Source organism: Lupinus angustifolius, chromosome LG02 (assembly GCF_001865875.1).
Source record: "Lupinus angustifolius cultivar Tanjil chromosome LG02, LupAngTanjil_v1.0, whole genome shotgun sequence".
In the NCBI taxonomy this organism is placed as follows: Eukaryota; Viridiplantae; Streptophyta; class Magnoliopsida; order Fabales; family Fabaceae; genus Lupinus; species Lupinus angustifolius.
Window position 1 is genome coordinate 1,488,713 of NC_032010.1, and position 21,084 is coordinate 1,509,796.

Here is a 21,084-nt window from a genome sequence, read left to right on the forward strand (position 1 = left end):
TAGTGTGTTAATGTGACTCATATGAGTGAAATTAGTATATATATATAAGTGTGACATTACACCATACTTTATATTACACACCCCAGAGTAAAATCAGGACTAAAAGTGTCATTGAAAACATAAATCATTGTCACTATTTTAATAGGAGAAAATAAATATATGAGTGTAATATTTTTTTATACCATGATTATATATCTATTATTTATTTTTAATTATTATTGACTCTATTAAATAAAAGTAATATAAAAATATATAAATGATGTGCTGAATTGTTATAAACCATGTGAATAACATTCCTTACAAGAAACAATCACCCAATAACAAAAAAAAAAGCTCTTTATATCTAAATTTTATTAAATTATATGCTCCAAAACCACTATTATTATCAAAACATTGAGAAGATGGATGTAATTGTTTGTCAAAGATTCCATTCATTTCTTGAGGTCCACCACCACAACATAATCATCTCTTTTTGTCTCTTCCACCTTCTCCTTTCACTTTAGTAACATTAATAATACATTATTCATTAATTATTAAATAATAATAAAAAATGTTCCCTTTTTTGTAACTATTCTCTTTCTTTCCTACTTTTTTTTTCCTCCTTAGAAGAACACAATCATTTCATTTTTTGGGATCAATATTTTAACAAACATGTATTTTTTAATACTACCAACAACATCTCATCAACTTAGTAAATAACTAATTCATTTTACAAAATGTATGATTGTCTATCTCAAGAAGTATCGTTCACAAAATAATAAAATAGACATTTTGGTTTTTCTAAGATCTAGTAGGGTTTTATACAATTTAGACCAACTCATTGTTAGTAGGTTTGTTTAGTACTATCAATATATCTTCTCATCCTTTTCGTAACGAACTAATCCTCTCGTACGTGTGTTTGTCCCTACCAACTTGTGTCGCTCACATAAATTGTAATATAAGATAATTGGATCTTCAACTAGATTAAAAGACCAAAATTCAATTTTTTTTTTCGATATGACACTTGTTGGAAGAGATCACATGGTCGAAAAGATTGGTTAGACAAAAAAGAGAGAGATATGTTACAGAGAGAAAACAAGTGAATCGATAAGAACAACAAACAACAATAGCAAAAGCATAAGCATCTGAGGTAACAAAAGACCCGAATTTACATGTTGGGTCGGGTTCGGGTTATTGGATTCTCTTCTCTCTCTTGTTATATTCATTCTCTTAATCATCATTTCAACTATTCATCAATTTATAGGTAAACTCATTCATTAATACCTCTCTCTTTCTCTTTATGGATTTTGTTTTGTTGTTTTGTTTTACCTCGTTTGTTTGGTGATTTCAACCATTTTGAAACAATGTTGTTCGTTGTAATCATTGAAGGTAGATATGTACGTTGAGAACAATGATTTCCCTTGTTTCATTTTTGTCTTTTTTTCTTGTTGCAAGGAAGAAAAAAAGCATAATAAGGGTGCTCGAGCCTCGGCTCGGCTCTCGCGGCCTTAAACTCGTGATATCTTGGTCACTAAGCAGCGGTCTTACATCGAGAACCTTTTAAAAAGAAAAAAAAGAAGAAGAAAAAGAGAGAAAACTGTTGAAAACCATTTAGCATTATCCTATGATTCATGTTCTTATTTTGAGGTTGTCTTTTATGAGCTGATTAAACAAATTGTATATATGTTCATAAAACACACTTTATGCTTTATGTTTAATCTATATTTTTTTTTATTTGTTGATTAGCATGTGATTTTATGTTTATTGAGCTGAAGTGGGGTTTCTGTATTTTTGCATACTTTTTTTTTCAGAAAAATATATTTTGCAGGTTGCTTAGGTGTTCTTAAAGTGAGGTCTGAATGGCTGGGATTGATGATAATGTTGCGGTAGCCGCCGATTGGGGTCTTCCAAATCCGAACCCGAGAATCCATTTTTCTAGAATGCTAGGTGGAGATAATGTAACAAGATCAATCTCAGATCCTGCTGGAAATGGTAGAACAGAGTTTGTCTTTCCAGGGAGTCATGAACAGGCTGAGACAGGGAAAGGAGACATAAATGATAGCTCACAAGATGGTGATTCTGGTGACCAATTGACCGACTCGAGCTTTATAGCCGATCAGAAATCAAACTCACGAGGAGCTCTTATGGAAAGAATGGCTGCTAGAACTGGGTTTAATGCTCCGAGGTTGAATACAGAAAGCTTTAGATCTACTGATCTGACACTTAGTACTGATATTCAATCTCCATACTTGACCATACCGCCGGGTCTCAGTCCCACCACACTTTTGGATTCTCCGGTGTTCCTTGCAAATGCGCTGGTGAGCTCTTATATCTGAATACCAAGGATGCTCTTTCTGTTGTATTTTGTAATCAAATTTGGTATTTATTCTATGAAGTTGCTGTACCCACATTCTGTTGGTTGTGGAGAGATTCGTTTATACTTTGAGGGTTGATGTAGAAAAGGTGGAAATAATGAAAGGTATATCGGATAGATCCTAGATGATGCTATAAAAGCATAAACCATTATTGCTTTGCATACACATGTCTGATAGGATATACAACAATATGCATGGCTGTGTGTGTTAACTCTCTTCTGTACTGTAATTTGGATAATCTTAGTATTCATTTGAGGGTATTTCTCCGATTTGAATGAGGATTTTATAAGGTCTCAATTTGTCTCAGATTTGGATAATTTGGAACTTTCTTGTACTTAAATCCTTGTGTTTTTCTTCTTCTTGAGGAGGATTTAATGGTCAATGATTTGTCTATAGACATGATTTATAATAGAACATTATGACGTTGTTTGAACCATGTAACCGACCCTGCCTAGTAGGAAAAGGCTTGGTTGTTGTTTTTGTTTTAACTCCGAGACATGTTGTTTGCTTAATATGATAGTTCATTTCCTGTATTATATTTTTGAACTATACTCTAGAACAGGTTTAAAACATTGTTCCGATTGTGGGTCTTCTCTTTTCAATATACTAGCAATAGCTGTGAATTCGTACATAGAGTATATAATTACATTTAAACTGTCTAAATCGAGTTGATGGTAGGAGCCTGTCCTCTCTATGTATGCATCTATGCTTCAAAATCGAGTTGATGTGTATCTTGTAGCACTTCTCACATCGTCTAATCTGTAACTGTAAGCTTTAAAATACTTAGATTCGTGATTTTTTGCACGCCTTGCTTTTTATACTCATACTTTAGAGGCGCCGATGGTCGTTCACCTGCTGCTGTAGGAAACTGAGATCAGGCTCTATTGAAATATTTCTGCCTCTGACTGAATTATGAATCTTTCTATTTGCAGGCACAGCCATCTCCAACAACTGGAAAGTTTCCGTTCATCTCCAATGGCAACATTCGGTACTCAGAGTTATCATCTGATGCTCCTGAAAAATATAAACAAAACCTTGATGATTTCTATGCATCATCTTTTGCTTTCAAGCTTGCAACCGATTCGAGCTCATCTTTTTATTATGGTGCTGAAAGGAAAGTAAGTACATTCTGAAAATCCTTTCTTTACTGATGGAGGTTTGGGTACTTTGTTTTCGGAAGTACCTTTCCAATCCACTTGGCATGCTATATGCGCACATCTATCAAGTGTTTTACTGTCCTATTGTTAATGAATCTGCATCGTTTTTTAGTAAATTAATCTGGCTTCTGTTTGCAGGTAAATCCAACTGCAGTTCCTCAACAATCTGTTCCTGGTTTTGAGGCCTCTGTTCAGTCAGAAAATTCTTTCCAATCTCAAAGTGTTGATGATATCAAGATTCAAACTGAGAACGGAAGTGGCTCCCATCATCAGCCAGACTTTATCGAGTCGCCTCCTCAAGATGATAACGGATTTAAATCTTTATCAGGTGATCGAAGGGCATCTGATACTGTTGGTGGTATCGTCGAGCGTTCCACACCACCTGAAGAGCAAGCAGATGAAGAGGGAGATCAAAGAGGGAATGGAGACTCGGTGGTTGCTGATGTTGGTGGTACACCGTCTGAAGATGGATATAACTGGAGAAAATATGGCCAAAAGCAAGTAAAGGGAAGCGAGTATCCACGAAGTTACTATAAGTGTACACATACAAATTGTCTGGTTAAGAAGAAAGTGGAACGATCTCACGAGGGCCACATAACAGAGATTATCTATAAGGGAGCGCACAACCATCCCAAACCGCCTTCAAATCGTCGGTCCAGCATAGGGTTAGTCATCCCTAATACTGACATGCAAGTGGACAATTCTGAACATGTTGGACCACATAATGGTGGTAATGGTGACCTGGGCTGGGTTAATGTACAAAAGGGAGTTATAGCTGGAGCGGCTAACTGGAAGCATGACAACCCTGAAGTGACATCATCGGCATCTGTCGGCCCTGAATACGGCAACCAGTATACCAATTTCCAGAATCAGAATGGTACTCACATTGATTCAGGAGATGCAGTGGATGCCTCTTCTACTTTTTCTAATGAAGATGAAGATGACCGAGGCACTCATGGTAGTGTCTCGTTAGGTTGTGATGGGGAAGGAGATGAATCTGAATCTAAAAGAAGGTACTTATCATTGCTTTTTTTAGTTAGAAATTTAACTTGTCGAAAATATATGAGTCAACGGTTTATATTCTCAGGAAACTGGAATCTTACGCAACAGAGATGAGTGGAGCTACAAGAGCTATCCGTGAGCCTAGAGTTGTTGTACAGACTACCAGTGAAGTAGATATCCTCGATGATGGCTACCGATGGCGAAAGTATGGGCAAAAAGTTGTTAAAGGAAATCCAAATCCAAGGTGGTCATTCTCCTCTTATCTGTTCTGCCATCTCTTTCTCTTCACACATGCGCATATGCATTTGTTCATACACAGAATCTAGAGAAATATATTTTTGATGTTGTAAAGCTGAATTGGAGGAGGCTTGCCGCTGTTTTTTTAGGAGTTATTATAAGTGCACCAGCACTGGCTGCACGGTGAGGAAGCATGTCGAGAGAGCATCGCATGACCTTAAATCTGTGATCACTACTTACGAGGGAAAGCACAATCACGATGTCCCTGCTGCTCGTGCTAGCAGTCATGTCAACGCTACCTCATCTAGTGCTGTTCCTGGGCAAGGTCATGTTCATAGACCTGAACCATCTCAAGTTCACAATGGCATTGGAAGGCTCGAAAGGCCTTCCCTGGGATCATTCAACCTACATGGTAGGCAACAGCTAGGATCTTCCCATGGCTTCTCCTTTGGTATGAATCATCAACCTATGCTCTCGAATCTGTCAATGCCAGGATTCGGAACTGGGCAAGGAAAGCTTCCTGCCATGCCGGTCCATCCATTCTTGGCTCAACAACGCCCGACAAGTTTTATGTTACCGAAGGGAGAATCAAATGTGGAACCTATTCCTGAACGTGGCTCGTCACTCTATCAAGAAATCATGAATTGCATGCCTCTTGGACCTCATATGTAAAACTTTCATTCTCTTATTCTTTAAAGAAAACTGATGTTTACATTTTATTATGTATACATATACATATATAAATAGGTGGAACTTTCCATAGTATGGCATTGTTGTAATATGACAATATTCATCATATGCTAAAGATATATAGAGAGGTTCATAACATTTCTAAATGTGTGTATATAGAAAAAAGAAAATGTGCCTAATAGTGATAAATGTACACAATATTAGATGTATTATTCAAATTTTGATGTAAAAAAAAATATGATTCTAAGTTTTACTATGTTATCAGATTTCTTTTGCCTCACAAAAATTGTAGCTTAGTTTGCACAACTAAAAAACTATTTGCTTGTTTTTATTGTTTACTCAAAAGCATGTATTTTACTCTTCTAACATTTTTAATGTACTAGATTTGTATTCTTTAAGTGTTTCTATTTTTTGTTAAATTTGTTTGATTATTTAGATTTGCCCTTTGGTGAGTGTCAAATTTGTCTTTTAAATTTGAAAAGTTAATCAATACTTTCCTATAACACAACAGGCACCATTCCTAAAATAAGAAAGGTGCCTTATATAATATAACATTGAAGAAAAAGGTGGCATATTTACCATGATTCTGCATTATATCTCAATTTTGGTCTAATACTATATGGCTACATAGCTCTCTCAATTTTAGTCTAACATTATATCTTTATACTCACTAAAAGGTGGCATATTTACCATGATTCTTTTTTTTTTATGCAATTAATCTCCTAATTGGATGCATATCTTGCATAGATAATTATTTACGAAATATGATAACCTTAACCTTAGTATTATTATTCATCCTAATGATTACATGTTATTTATCCTTTATCCGAGATCTTCACAATGTTATAGATGTTTCTAGAATCAGTAAATTGTGGCTATTGATCATTAATATAGTCATTGGGCAACACTCCAATTTTAAATCTATTATTTTTGGATATGTTGTTATGAATTTAGTATAATAATTTTTTAATGTATATGAATTATATATTTTAAAGTAAAATTAAAACAAATTGACTCAACCAAGAAGGTGTTGGTTTAGTGGTGTAAAACCCTACTGGATCCCCAAGGTCAATGATTCGATTCCTGAGAGCGATACTTGTTGGGAAGGGCAACCACAAACCCCAAAATGAATTAGTTCCTTACCTAAAAAGGTGGGAGAATGCCCTCGGTAGTACTAAAAAAACAAATGGAATCAAATTTCCATGTCATACTTACACCCATATCTTACTTTCACAGGACAATTCTATGTACATTCATTTTTCAACATGATAACATTCAGCTTAACTCTAAACTCCACACCAACTTACACTTCTTTGAAAAGTGTAACATAATCATTTTTCTAGTTAAATACACAAGATGCATATGATAATACTTAAGCATAGTCAAATTTCAGCTGTTTGCTAATTTATGCAAAAAAATCTCAGATTGATTAAGGGTTGGAAAATTTTACTTCCTTATAACTTGTGAGGCACTGAAAATATACATGTAACTTACAGTCTTAACTTTCAGCTACAATTTCATTTGGGTAACCAAGGAGCTTAATTCTACAACCTGGCTCACTATTTTTGTTCACATCACCAACCAAAGAAGCTTGATCCTTCAGTCAATGTCCATTTGTAGTTACCACATTCAACTTGTTTCCTGTCCTATTTTCATATGCTAAATTTCTGTGATTAATCTCTTTCCTGCACATGAAAATATGCATCAACCCAAACAAAGTCAATAGAAAAGAATTGGAAATAACTTGGTACAATTGTTGTCATATATTATTGATCACAGAAAGTGAATGAACAAGTAAAAAAAAAAGTATGGGTCAGTATGACTTGAGAAAGTCTATAAATAATAAAGGGCAGCCTAGTGGACGAGAGCTCGAGAGCTCCCATCTAGTGGTGTCTGGGGAGAGTAGATGTATGCAGCCTTACCCTCGCAAACGAATAGGTTGTTTTCAGGATTTGAACTCGAGACCTTTAGGTCACAAGGCAAGCAATCTTACTAAGTTACTCTTACCCTCTAACAATAAAAGCAGAATTAAATATCTTCCTATACATAACCATATGCACACATCTCAGAAAATACAACAAACTATGATTTACTTTATTATACTGTTCTTTTTAATTATTTGTAGTGAATATAATAATTCTAATCTATCCCAGAAAAGGAAAAATATAAGTGCTTTAGATGGTTAAAAATTTGTCAGAGAAGTCGATATTTTAAAAAACAAAACATCATAATTTTTCGTTGTTGACAGAGAGAAATATGCAGCACATGAATATGCCCATCTAAATTAAACTTTCTAAATAAGTATCCAGTTTGCAGAAAATGATAAAACTAGTCACTGAGATAATGGTAAAAATCCAAAGGGGATAGCTAGAGTATATTATAAGCTAAAAAGAGAAACCTAGATTCGGTATTTGGTAGGGAAGCAGATATTATAACATACATAAGAATCAAATATTAAGAAATACCTGAGGCAAATCCATAGTGCGTTATAATGAAGAAGACCGGTGATTCTTCGCTTCCTCTCTCGAATGTGATCTGCACCATGTTTAACCACTGGTAATTGCTTAATACCCCTGGCCTCCATTAACTCTTTGGCCATAGCCAAACTAGTATTTGGGTAACATGTTAGAAGTCCACGCTCTCGTCCACGATAGCTCAATCCTCGAGTACAAACAGAGGAAACAAGGCATGTGTCCTGAGAAAATTTCAATTTGGATTACTATTTCAGGACTCCGGCAACAAGAGAATTTCAACAGCATATCTAAGATTTTCAAGAATAAATCAATGACAATTTTATTATAGATGGGGAGCCTCGGTGCAAAGTTAAGGTTGTTGCTTAGTGACCGAGAGGTCACATGTTCAAATCCTGGAAATAGTCTCTCCTCTCGCACGATAAGGCTGCGTGTATCTACCCTATAACCCCACTAGGCGTGAGCCTCATGCACTGGGCCATGTTTTTTTAGTATAGCCGGAAGATCCATGCATGGATTTCGTAAATATAGTTTCGCAACAGTACATTTAAATTCCGTCCATCCCAGCATTTATAATGACTTAAAAAAACAGACATTAGCATTTCTATTCCTACTAAACCTAAATCTCGAAGCAATTTGATTCCAGTCAATTTCCTGTCAACATTTTTCATGAATTCTAGAAAACAACTGTTTCGATAACAATTTGCAAACAGACACAACTCTTAAATATATAAAAGAGAATGGACACATTGAAACATACATCCACAAGCCTTGAATCACTCTTGGATGTAACATTAGAATTCTCGGGCATACACCTTCTAATGTCACCATATGTCAATATTCCTTCTAGAAAATCATCCTCGTCAACCACAAGCACGCAATTCTGCTGGTTATCATGAATGCATTTGATTGCATCTTTCAAGGTTGCAGATCTTAAAACCTTCCGATAATTTTTAGACATGGCATGAGAAACCTGATAAGAAGAATAATGACAATGATCAGGTTATAAAGCTAACCAGACAAAAAAACAAGATCAAAAGTCAACATCCGTTGCAGAGTTAACAACAAAAGAGGGACGGTGTCAATAATCAGAAGAAAATATGAAAAAGCTTCACCCAACCTTAAGATTTTCCAGAAGCAGTTCCTCATCAACTAATTCAAGATCAGCAGCATCTTCAATAACACTGAGTTCTAAACCATCCTCGTTATTGGCTTCTCTCCAGTTACCTTCATTATCTTCAGCATGTGAAATTGAAGAATACCCCCTTGCTATGTTTCTTGTATCGGGTGTATCACTCTCTTTCGTCTGGTTTGTCACAGAGGGAACCCATATTGCCAATCCAACAGCCCCCTGAATGCAATTTCACAATTAGAAATGAAAACATTGAACCTTAGCAGTTTCACTAGAATAAAGGTAAAAAGATGTGCAAACAAGTTAAGGGAGATCGAAAACTGCATAGCACAAGAAGGTTAAGGTTCAAGCCGTTCTGGCTATTAGAAAATGTTACATGCATTTCAATGCCAAAGCAATAGAAGATTGTGTAAGTGAAAAAACTGTACATTCTCTTTCAACTTAGATCAAAACATAAAGAAGCCATTGTGTCACAGAGAAACCATTTTCTCCAGCCAAGGCATAGTATATGATATATAGCAACAATCAAATAAAATCATGTCACTAACTATCTTCTATAATTCAATTGAGGGAAAAGAATGAGCTTTAAAGTTGACTCGTTTTTTAAGTCATAAGACACTTTGCAGAAAAATATAAAACTACACACGTGTCAAGGTGTGCAATTTTTTGCGAGAGAAATTTGAAGGATTACCATGAGAGGAAGCAGTATCCTATAATCTTTTGTCAGCTCAAACAGAAGTAGAACTGAAGTCAAGGGAACTGAACAAACAGATGCTAATGTAGCAGCCATTCCAACCTGCAGGAGAAGTTAAACTAACTTGTAATTATCCGTGTTTACATCAGCCAAATCAGTCTAAATGTCAAAAGTGACATTTATACACCCTACATACTTTGAAGTAAAGTCACCTTACCAGAGCATATGCCTGGGGTTGGGCAACAGCCGCATTCCCAGGAATTGCTGAATTGATAACTTCAGCAGCAAAGCCTCCAAATACAGCACCAACTGCAGCACCAATCATTAAACTCGGTGCATAAAGACCACCTACAAGTCCAGATCCCTTGCAAAGAGCTGTCGCAATAACCTTTGCAGCTGCCAATTGAGTCAACAACCATATTCCCGGAGCTGAAGCACTCTTTCCGGTATGTAGAATTTCTTCCACATTTGTGAAACCCCAATATAATATTCCAGGATATTTAAGAGCAATGATCCCAGCTCCTAAACCACCTAAAGCAGGGCATACCACGGCAGGAAGATCAAATGTTTCCTGGATAACCTCAAACAATTTGGTGAACCAAGCAACTAAACGACTCATGGCCACACTTACAACACCACATAGCATTCCCAAAATCAGGTATAAAGGTAGCTCTGCAAGCAACATGAACATGAAACATCAGACAACATGTGAATCACGGCTAGGAATTTTTTATTGAACACACAGAAATTGAATCATGGTTAAGATAAACTGTCCCATAATACTTGTTATGAACTTCTGCATTAAACAGCCATTGGAGCTTTGACTACAAAAGTTTCAGCAGGTATAGTGCAATGTGGTTAACAGGTGAATTAGGCTGTAAATAAATTGATATTTGATGAATGTGGATACCATTTGAATATGAATGTGGATATCTAAACTGCATTTAAAATAAAGCAAGGTTAAGAGAAAGTACCAGCAGCAGATTTAAGATCGTATGCAGGCACTGTAAAAGCTGATTCGGTTCCCAGTAAAACATTTGATACAGTTGATGAGATAACAGAGGCCAATATAATCATGGCAGTTGTAAATGGGGGAGAGTTCTCTGCTCGAAGTGGCCTCAGCACAGTTTCAATAGCAAAGAAACAACCAGCAACTGCTGCATTAAAACCTGAAAAAAGAAAAATTGAAAGCTAAACCAACCAACATATGGAATTCCAAAAGGAATTCTGGATACTGCATTGAAGTCACTTATACTATTAAACCAATATCAGAAACAAACACTAAATTGATGTAAATCTCTAGCAAAGCTAGGTGCGACAAGTATTTTTCTAGTTTGGTCCAATAGTGAAGTATGTAGCTATATTTATGTGGTCTTTCCTTTATTATGTTGAAGCAAACTTTAGTGATCAGAATATGGAATGAACAAACTTCAAAATGAGTTTTGAAAAGTGACATTAAGACAAGATAGCCTGGCTACCTGAAGAAATTCCAGCTGCTGCACCAGCTGCAATAAGTGCTATTTTCCTTTCTCTGTTGTTTTCCATCATTAATGAAAATCCAGTGGCACATGACTTTCCGATATCAACACTAGGACCTTCAGGACCCAAAGAACAGCCAGTGCCTAAAGTAACTGCAGCCTGGATAGCCTTTATTGTTGGATAGACTCCTGAAAGCAAATCTAAACCTTGTCTTTGCGAGGAACTGGACTGCTTTATTTGGTCGAGTATTTCCAATAAGCCATGCATCATTCCAACAATGACTCCTCCAAATACAGGAATCAACAGGATTCGATGCCATGTATCGGCCAATCTTTGCAAACGTAGCCAAGCAGCACCCTCATTTGGAGTACCAGCCCAGGCCCATTCATGTATTAGATGCACCTAGATGAGCACATTTCAGTATATATCAGACAAAATGTCTTCCTTAATAGGTTTGATAAAGATCCAGATCAAAAGGCAAACATCAAACATGGATTTATGACAGCATAACTTATCAATGCCTAAGTTTCTAAGCGACAAAAACATCAAAAAGAAAATTAAATGCGAGCAGCAATGTCACAGGTAAAACAGTAGTACTTCTAAGAAGGAATACAATTATAATGAGACTTCTATGAGACAGAGATGTAGATAAGATTGGTAGCTTTCAAAAATGCCAAAGCTTTGGCATATGCATATAATATTTACTCTTGATGTTTGAGACAGATAGGCTAGACACGGAACACAGATATATTACGTCAACGTTTGTGGATGTAGACGCAGGCCAAAAAACACACAAAAAATAGTCCCCAGAGGAAAGGTAACAACAAGCAAAAGGATGCATATCCAACAAGGTGTGAAGGTGACATTCTAGTTGGTTGAAGGAATCATGACACTTCCAAACTATGCCTTCATCTTTAACAACACCAGACCAAATGACTATAACATAAACTCCAGATAATCTAACTCCTAAAACCAGCCCCAACTTTTAACACTTGAGACAGCACTTCTAAAACGTTAGCATGGCAGAAAACATGAACACATGCCATCATTAACATTATTACTCGAAAATTTTCTCCTAACGTTACAGTTTGTTCCCATTCACTGACATCAATGTTCACACATTTTAATCATCACAACCCCATCTTGGCTTTAGAATGTATATCTACATCCACCACCAACATTGTTAGATATATAAAACCATTCACGTGCCTTCACTCGACAGCTTAAACTTTTGGTAGAGTTGGTTCTTGACAACTACCAACGACAACCAAGCTTTTTCTTACTAGATCTTCTCAACACAGCTAATGCAAGATTGTGCATGATCTTTTCAATATATTTAAGAGAAAAGTATCAACAACTAGCAACCAATGATAATAACAAGCAAAAATCCATTACAACAAGCAAGTAAAAAGATTATTAGTCATTAAAATTTAAGTTGTTCTTAATGGTTTCACCTATAGCTTTTCATAGACTCCCAATGCCACTAGCTAGCTGAGAAAACCTCTGTCATATCGACTCTCATTCTGCTTCTACTGGTCTTCTCAACACATTCCAAAAACACATAAGGCGAAATTCAACCATTTTTTCATTATATCAAATTGAAAATAAATAAAAAATCAACAACTATGCATTCAATCATATCAAAATTATTGAAGATATAATGTTTAAGGTGAAATCCATTATTGAAGATAAAAAATAGGCATACCCCTTTATTGAAAGCAGCAACAAAGAGTCCAGTGGCAAGACCAAGGAGACAACCAAGAAGGAGCAATACCCATTCAGGAGGTGCACTATCTCCAAGCGAAGAATCATCATCATCATCATGAAGATCCATATGCGAATGTGAATTATGATTATGATTATAACTATTCCGATCTCTTATTTCTCCTTCTTTCTCTAACCGCTTCAATCTAACCAAATCCCTCAACCCTCTTCCGCCATTAACTTCAGATGTTTGAGCTTCCACGTCGTGTTCCGCATCTTCCGACGAACCCAGAAGACGATTCTGATCGCTTTCCAACATTGAAAAAAAAACTTCAGATTCCTTCAAAAACCCATCAATGAAATGGCTTCAATTTCAAAACCCATCAACGAAATGGCTTCAATTTCGAAACCCACGTCTTAAATTGCTTCAATTACAAAACCCATTTTTCAAAATTGATTTTTTATATAGATTCAAGGGTTTGTGATGAAGAATGATTATGATTCAAATGGATCTTGTTGAAACGTAATGCAATAGTGTTACGCACGTTTGAAATCTGAATCACTACTCAAGAATCCAATAGAATCAAAGCACTAACGTTTATGCTTCTTTCTTACTTCTCACGAAGTCACAATCAATTTTCTCCTTTCCCTGCTTTTGTACTTTTCACAATTGAAAGATGCAAATGTGCTTTGTTCTTTGTTTTTCCTCAAAACTATTTTTCATCTACCTTAGTTTTTTGTTTTATAAGTTAGTTATATTATTTTTTATTTTAAAATTGGCTCAGTTATTTTGTGGTATAAGTTATTTTTTAAACTTATAGTCTAAGGCTCATAATTTTAATAATATAGTTTAACAAAATTAATAGATGAGATTAGTATATCTTTATAACATGAGTTCAATCATATCAACATTTTGAACTTTAGTTAGAGAATTATGAAGGAAATCTATTTATTAATTAAACTAAAACCATAAAATGTTAGAATATTAGTGTAAAGATTTTATACATTTAGTATGTTATCTACATTTCATTTGAATTACTTTTTTGAAGAGTCAACAATAATTAAACATGAATCATAGATAATACAATAACAATATATCAAACTCATACGTTATCAATATGTACAATTTTTTTTTAAAACAGAGTTTAATTGAAAATAAAAAATAAATTGGATGATCCATTAGTTTTACCTTTTTGTTTTTAGGAGAGGGAGTAATTGCTTTTAGGAACCTAGGTGTTTTATGTTGTACTTCTTGTTAATTCATTTGGCTAAGCTTCATATCATCTTGTGATTTTTGTTTTCATCTTCTTTATAAGATCATTTCCAAAATTTTATGTATAATAATTGTGCAGAGGGACGAATCAAGAATAGAAGACTAGAGAATCATAAGACTTGCATATGGATCCTATGTCCCAAAAAAGCTACGTCTCTGTGTCCCTAACTAATTGTATTTCTTAAAATAATATAAAATATTAGTTTATATTTTTTATAAAAAAATTCTCAATTAAGTAACACATTTTGATTGACTTAGTATACCACCAATAAGTATAGAAGATGTTCACCCATTAGACACATCTAAAAAGAGAAGTGGATTTGATGTGCATGTTTTAATACAAAAAGTAAACTCAATTATAACTAAACACTCCCATGATATTCTCCATTGTTTCTTCATACTTGTCCATTATCATTTTGAGCATTTACCATTTTGACCGTTTAGCATGGTTGAAATTGAGCTATGAAATGCAAAAAATCATAATAAAAAAAGAAAGTGCAAAATTTGTAAAACATAGAATCACAAAGAAAACAATATAATATTATAAAGGTCTACTTTGAGCAATTTACATAATGTATTTAATATGTATACACTGACAATATAAATATTTTTTACACTGTCAGCAAATCTTTATCACTTATATTCATATATTAACTATTATTGACTTTCAAGTAAATGTATTACAATTCAATAGTGAATGATGTACTGACAATGTAAAAAAATTTACATTCTCAATACACAAATTTTAAACTCTTACATAATATAGTGGAATATCACATAAATGAAAATTGAGATGTTTTGGTAGTTGTCTCACAAGTTGTATAATTGCATGTGTCATCAACTGTGATCGGTTAGGAAAATAATTAATTATTAATTTTTTAACTTAAATCTATTTTTTCAACTTAAGCACAATTTATGAAACAACAAATGTACTCCCGTTGTTTTGGGTGACACGATAAGTAAGAAATGCTTGTAGAATGTAGGATAGTTCTGTCATCATGTCTAGTAATGATGAGACAAGGATCCTTTATCCCAATAAAATTCTGTCTTTACCAAGCCAATAAAATTTCATAGAATAATGTACAAATATTAATTTATGTTATTCTAAATTTTACTTTTAATCAAATAAAATTTTCTAATTGGATAGGAACATCAAATGGGACATCCAATAGGACAGGTGATCCCCATCCGTACTGATGTATTTACTACTTGTATTGACATGAACAATTAATTTCACTATGGTGGGGATCATTTTAGGAGATGGAAGTTAAAGATGATGTTATTCCTTATTCTAACCTATGAGAAAACAAAATAATCATTTTAGATGTATTATCCATATATAATATAATATGATGTGAGTATAATCATATCATCATAGTTAGAGAAACTTTTTATCATACGTCATATAAGGATATCCTTAAAACTTGAGTTATATCATATATTATATATGCTTTACAAATTTAATATTTTGTTCATCATCAAAACTTAAAAGATATATTCAATTTTCATCACAAAACCATTTTTGCACTAATAATCTAAACTAATGGACTAAAAAGGTACTCCTCCTCAATATTTTGTGAAGTTAAGGCTAAGGTTAATAAAATTATGAAGTACCATTGGAGGGTATAACTAGTGTGTATTGGCTAACCGGATGAGCAAAGTTATTAGAGATTTTGTTGGGAGATCTTTATCCATGAGTTGCAACATTCTTTCACGGTATAAGTGAAAGAAACATAGAAGTGTATTTGACACCATATCTTGACCAAAAACCTTAAGACGTTAACTCTATGAGTCCATTCACTTATATGTTCTTTAACTCATCAATTCTTATCCAATATGAAACTTATTTATACACACTTGGAATACCCAACAAATTGAGACCCGATACTGACAGCTTCTAATACGCTATAATTTGATGATTGCACAATAAATGTGTCAACAGAAACAAAAAGAGACACATAATTTTGTGTTGCACATAATTATGGTGGTGGCAGGGAAATTCACACGGTTAAATAAATACAATCCTACAAAGAATCAATACATCATTTTTGTATTATTTTTATGTCTTGCATTTCTACCAATTAGGTAAATCAATAGTTCAAACCACATTTAAAGGTAGGACATTTCTCATTTTTATAGGAACTTTTGTACTAGAAACAATAGTATCCTTAATGATAGCCCATCTGAGATGTAAAATATATATTTTCTCATCATTCTCATAGTCTATGAGATAAATGTATGCATTTCGATTAGGGTCGTATTCTATGGTTAAGATTCTACCATACTGCCAAAAATCAATTTTATGATAGAGACACTTATGACCTTCTCCTCTATGACATATGTAGAAGTACTCAAATCGGATAAGTGATTGATTTATAGGTTTCGCTGTAAACCTAATTGGTTAATTGATTATTATTGTCTACCAAATCAAGTTTGATTTTGCTTATAAATGTTTAATCTAAAATAAAACAACAACCTTACCATATTTATTTTTCACTTACCATTATTTTGATATAGATTTAAATCATATGAAAATGAGTTTTTGATTTTAAAATAAGATACTCAAATAAGTAATGTATTTAGTATTTCCTCTTAAAAACACACTTCCTATGCCTATAAAAAACTATCTCATTTACAAATCAAATTTTATTTTATTAGACATTAATTTATGAATTTTATTTTATCATATTTATTTCCTCTCTATTATTTTGATTTGGTTTAGAATCATTTAGAAATGAAATGAGATATTACTAATATTAGTAATATATGTATATATATCATAAAAACACTAATTATCCTTTATCCACTCATTCACCAATCAAAATTTTACTATCAATCAAATTTCCTTTCTTTTCAATTCACTCATTTATTATTATTTTTTATTTTTTCCTTTTTAATGAAATTATATGTTTACAAATATCATCATAAAAACTCACACATTATTAAAACATAGATATCAAACCTTTGGTTTTTTAAATAAACCTCCATGAGTCTTTGCATTATTGATTATTCATTTGTATTAATTTAAAAAAAATCAAATATAAATGATAAATGATATAATAATAGTGTATAAAATTCATATTAAATGATATTGATAAATAGATAATGTGTTGATGATGTATATTTTTTGTTGGTACTACCAAGAGTATCCTCTTATCATAGGTAAGTGACTAATCTCTTAGGATTCGTACGTATCCCTTCCAACTCGTATGAGTCAAACTCTTAACCTTTTAGTCATCGTAGTTAACTATCTACTATGTACACACCACTTGGAACCATGCTTTAAGTGCAAATTTTCGTTCCATTCTCTTCTCAATTTATGAAACTGCAAATTGATTTATGAAGGTGATTACTCTAATTCATAGATCCTCTTCTCTTTCTTTCTCTATCTCAACCCTTCAATTTCTTTATCACTCATTTAGAAATAACTCTCTTTTTCTTGTTCTTGTTTTCAATTCTTACATTGATTTATTTCTTTAACTGAAATTCAGTTCAATTAATTTCAACCAACTAAACAGGTTTTGATCTTTATGCCTAGATTTAGCAAAAAGGGTTGAATTTGATTATGGATTTGAGAGGTGAAGAACTTGTGGAAGAAAATGAAGTGAATTATCATGGCAATGAAAACAAGACTAATGATGATGCTTATTTTGGTAATGAATTAGATGGAAATTTAGATGCCAATACACCGAAGCTGGACCAAATTGATGAAATGGGGAGTGAAGAAGGTTCAAATTCAAATGAGACATCAACAAAGGGGGTTGGGTTGAAGAAATGGAAGAGAATTAGGAGAAATGTTGTTAAAGATTCGAATTCGAGTGCTGATTCGAGTAAAATATTGAAGCGGGGGTTGTCTGGCAATGCCAATTTGAGTCAAAACCAACCCTTTCGCGGTGATGTTAAGGAAGAAGGCGAAGAAGGGTCTTCCAATATCTTTGGAAATGTTGGTTTTTCTGATGGCTATGCAATCCGTGGTTCTAGTTCGGGTTCTACAAATGCAGTTAGGATTGATTCTGAGAATAGTGAGGATCGGAGTAGCAAGTCTTCTACCGGAGCTAGTCAGCCGAGGTTAAGGCCTGAGAAAAGCCATAGTAAGAATATGAGTTTGAAGAATTTCGGTAACTCGGATCAATGGGTTCGACAGGGTAAGGGACAGATTGAATTCAGTAAAAAACCTGGAGGAGGTGGAAGAGTTAAAATGGAGAAGGAAACTTCTCTTTCCAGTACGGAATCTGATTCAAGAAGCTCCAACTTTAAGCAAGGTATATCTGCAGTTACTAGTAATAGAAATCGCAGAGGTAGATCAAATGTTTATGATGGAAATATTGGTGCTGAAGTTCAGACAAATGAACATTCAACTGAGTCAGTTCAAGCTGGTTATGGCAACGAAAAAGTAGAAGATGAGGATCTTGCAGAAGAGAATTTAGCTAGAAATCTGTCTTGGGGTGTTGCAGAAGAAAGAAGTGAGAACAGCCAATCCTCGGCCGTTGTAGATTCTTTAATCGAGTCTATTAGTAGACTTCAGGCTGTCCAGGAGGCTCTTGAAGAAGGTTTGTCCATCCTGTTTCTGATAAGCTTGATTTTTCTATGATTCTTTAATCTGCGATTGAAATCTGTATATGTTTAGTTTTATAATCCTTAGGAAAACCTATGCAACATATATGACCTTATTAGTAGTTTCTTGTTCATTCAGTTCGGCTTGTACATTCAATTCCGCTCCTGCATTCAATTCATTTGTCAATAAAGACTCTGCCATGGCAGGTGGTAGTGCAAGAACTGAACCCTTGATTTCGTTTGGTTTAATCAGTTTAGTTTGTTTCACTCAGCACCCTTTACATCTAGAGTGTCTTATTGCATGAAGAAGTTTGCTTCTTGAAAGAAAATAGTTATTTATATGTCGACTTGCAGTTACAGGTTTCGGTGTATAATTTTAGACATCCTAATTCTAAATATTTCAAGGATGCCTTAGAGGTATTACCTAATTAATATGTAGCCATTTTGTGGAAAGCCATCAAATAATCAGTGTTCTCTTTCCGTATACCCCTTTTTGTCTTCTTTCAAACTCCTATTCAATGTATGTTTTATGGTTTACAACCGTTCTAAAAAGTATGAATATCTCTTGGAAACATTGTTGGTAAATCCCATAGTTAAACCATATTAGGTTGATATCCAATTCTTGTCCTGCAATGTTATATGAGACTGAAAGTTGAGCGGTAAAATGTCAACAAAAGACTGTTTCCAATATTTGAATTCATGACTTTCAGATCACAAGGCAAGTAACCTTGCCGTTATGCTAAGGAAAATCGTTTCAAAACATGTGACCTCACCTGAGCCAGCAATAGGAAACCATGTTAGGGGATTGGTTACTGACATTTTATGTTACTATCTACAATTTTAGTTCCCTACCCTGTTTAGATTTTTACTTACCAGAAATGAAAATGCTATTTCTCACTTATTATTATTACCAAAACATTAACAATCAAGCCTTACTCCCACTAAGTGGGTCGGCTATCTCCCACTTATTATTACTAATTGTACTAAAATTTATAGCACACCAAAGAATATAAAAGCAGCTTATATTATATAAACTTTCCTGTAAGCTATTTTGAGTTTGCTTGTTAAGGCTGATAGTAGTTTATTTGCATACTTTTGAGGGAAAGGAGCATTTTTTTTAATTTTTTTATTATTATGTATGTTACTTCTTTTCTGTAATAGTGGTCTTTATCGGAAGAGTCGAGTATGGCATCTGTCCTTGCTGCTAACCAATATATGTCTACTATTGCAGAAGTCCTGAAATTCAGAGAGATTGAGGTTGAAGTTGTCTCACCAGATGATGACTCAGCCAAGTGCAGTAGTATATCTGCTGGTATTGCTGTTGTTGATCTAGGACTTCATAATTCATGCTCATCTGGTCAGTCTGGTGCAGAAGAAATTGCACAAACTGCTTCAAGTTCCTCGGAGTTTCAGGCACCGAGTCTAACACAGAATGTAAATATTTTGGAAAACAAGTTGGAGGAGTTACGGGCCCTGCTTGTGCTGAAGGATTCCAGGATTGCTGAACTTGAAAAATGTAAGGAGGTAAAGTCTGAGCTTGAGGGCCTGATTAGGCAAAAGATTGAAGCCGAGGTTGAATACCTAGCCATCACGAAGGCGATGAAGAACTTGAAGGCTGGGGCAGATTATCAACTTACGTTATTGGAAGAACAAGAAAAATTATCTGAAAATCAAGCGCAGATTCTTAACCGGGTCATCGAGGCAGAGAGTAAGGCTTCAGTTCTAAAGAAGAAAACAGAAGAGTTGGAGAAACATTCTGATGATAGGAAAATAGTTGAGAAACCTTTTGAGCTGCAGAAAAGAGTATGTAGAGTGACATTATATTTTTTGGTACAGTTGATGTTGTTAATGTTGTTCTTTTGGCTTTTTATGTCACAATCATCACTCAATTCTGGGGTGGTTGTGCCTACATGAGTGCATATATAGGTTCATTTTGTGCATTCTCTAAAGCTTCTTTGCCAATATTTAGATGTAAAATTTTGTTACATACAAGACTACCTTTTCTCTTGGTAGTTGCCTGCATATATTAAATACTGTGGGTTAGATATAATGGAAGTGCATAAATTCAAGGTTGATTGAGCCTCTTCTCTTGTTATGTTTTTTTTGTTGCAATCCCATCCTGTACTGGATTGTCGAGTACCGGAGAGGTTCCCCATACATATGCTTCATGGACTCATGGTTGAGAAGTTCTTTGGATGAGAAACATTGATTTACTTGTATGTGATTGTATGTAGTACTATAAATGAAGATTTCTTTCAAAACTCTTATTTATTGCATATTAGTACTTTTAAATATGGTTATTGCATGAGTGTTTTTTGATCAGTTTTTTTATATAAA

The 21,084-nt window shown here is 34.2% G+C and overlaps 3 protein-coding genes across 9 annotated transcripts; 2 read left to right on the top strand and 1 right to left on the bottom strand.

Moving 5' to 3' along the window:
• Positions 1,068-5,574, top strand: LOC109331154 (probable WRKY transcription factor 2). 6 transcript variants are annotated; one of them, XM_019565490.1, is made up of 6 exons: positions 1,068-1,243; positions 1,791-2,297; positions 3,287-3,472; positions 3,650-4,524; positions 4,599-4,757; positions 4,900-5,574. In XM_019565490.1, the coding sequence occupies exons 2-6, from the start codon at positions 1,839-1,841 to the stop codon at positions 5,420-5,422; spliced, it is 2,202 nt and encodes a 733-aa protein (XP_019421035.1). In that variant the 5' UTR covers positions 1,068-1,243; positions 1,791-1,838; the 3' UTR covers positions 5,423-5,574. The 6 variants fall into 6 exon arrangements, with proteins under 6 accessions (XP_019421035.1, XP_019421017.1, XP_019421063.1 ...); XM_019565472.1 differs by having other exon boundaries at positions 1,808-2,297; XM_019565518.1 differs by having other exon boundaries at positions 1,812-2,297.
• On the bottom strand, positions 6,866-13,628 carry LOC109331180 (chloride channel protein CLC-f-like). Its single transcript, XM_019565528.1, has 9 exons — positions 12,922-13,628; positions 11,216-11,618; positions 10,712-10,906; positions 9,955-10,409; positions 9,735-9,839; positions 9,032-9,262; positions 8,672-8,884; positions 7,906-8,135; positions 6,866-7,125 (listed from the first exon to the last, which is right to left on the bottom strand). Exons 1-9 carry the CDS (start codon positions 13,237-13,239, stop codon positions 7,044-7,046), a joined length of 2,232 nt encoding a protein of 743 aa, XP_019421073.1. The 5' UTR covers positions 13,240-13,628; the 3' UTR covers positions 6,866-7,043.
• On the top strand, positions 17,491-20,760 carry LOC109331189 (WPP domain-interacting protein 2-like). Of its 2 annotated transcripts, XM_019565550.1 has the most exons (3): positions 17,491-17,538; positions 17,732-18,743; positions 19,979-20,760. In XM_019565550.1, exons 2-3 carry the CDS (start codon positions 17,759-17,761, stop codon positions 20,659-20,661), a joined length of 1,668 nt encoding a protein of 555 aa, XP_019421095.1. In that variant the 5' UTR covers positions 17,491-17,538; positions 17,732-17,758; the 3' UTR covers positions 20,662-20,760. The 2 variants fall into 2 exon arrangements, with proteins under 2 accessions (XP_019421095.1, XP_019421086.1); XM_019565541.1 differs by lacking the exon at positions 17,491-17,538 and having other exon boundaries at positions 17,622-18,743.

Bases quoted from the DNA above. Each gene is read 5' to 3' on its own strand.
- LOC109331189 (XM_019565550.1), top strand. From the start codon at position 17,759: ATGGATTTGAGAGGTGAAGAACTTGTGGAAGAAAATGAAGTGAATTAT. The intron at 18,744-19,978 runs GTTTGTCCATCC...CTACTATTGCAG, and splicing joins CCAGGAGGCTCTTGAAGAAG to AAGTCCTGAAATTCAGAGAG.
- LOC109331180 (XM_019565528.1), bottom strand. From the start codon at position 13,239: ATGTTGGAAAGCGATCAGAATCGTCTTCTGGGTTCGTCGGAAGATGCG. The intron at 9,840-9,954 runs GTAAGGTGACTT...CTTCTCCTGCAG, and splicing joins AACCCCAGGCATATGCTCTG to GTTGGAATGGCTGCTACATT. The intron at 9,263-9,734 runs GTAATCCTTCAA...AATTGCATTCAG, and splicing joins GGATACTGCTTCCTCTCATG to GGGGCTGTTGGATTGGCAAT.
- LOC109331154 (XM_019565490.1), top strand. From the start codon at position 1,839: ATGGCTGGGATTGATGATAATGTTGCGGTAGCCGCCGATTGGGGTCTT. The intron at 2,298-3,286 runs GTGAGCTCTTAT...TTCTATTTGCAG, and splicing joins TGTTCCTTGCAAATGCGCTG to GCACAGCCATCTCCAACAAC. The intron at 4,758-4,899 runs GTGGTCATTCTC...CTGTTTTTTTAG, and splicing joins AAAGGAAATCCAAATCCAAG to GAGTTATTATAAGTGCACCA.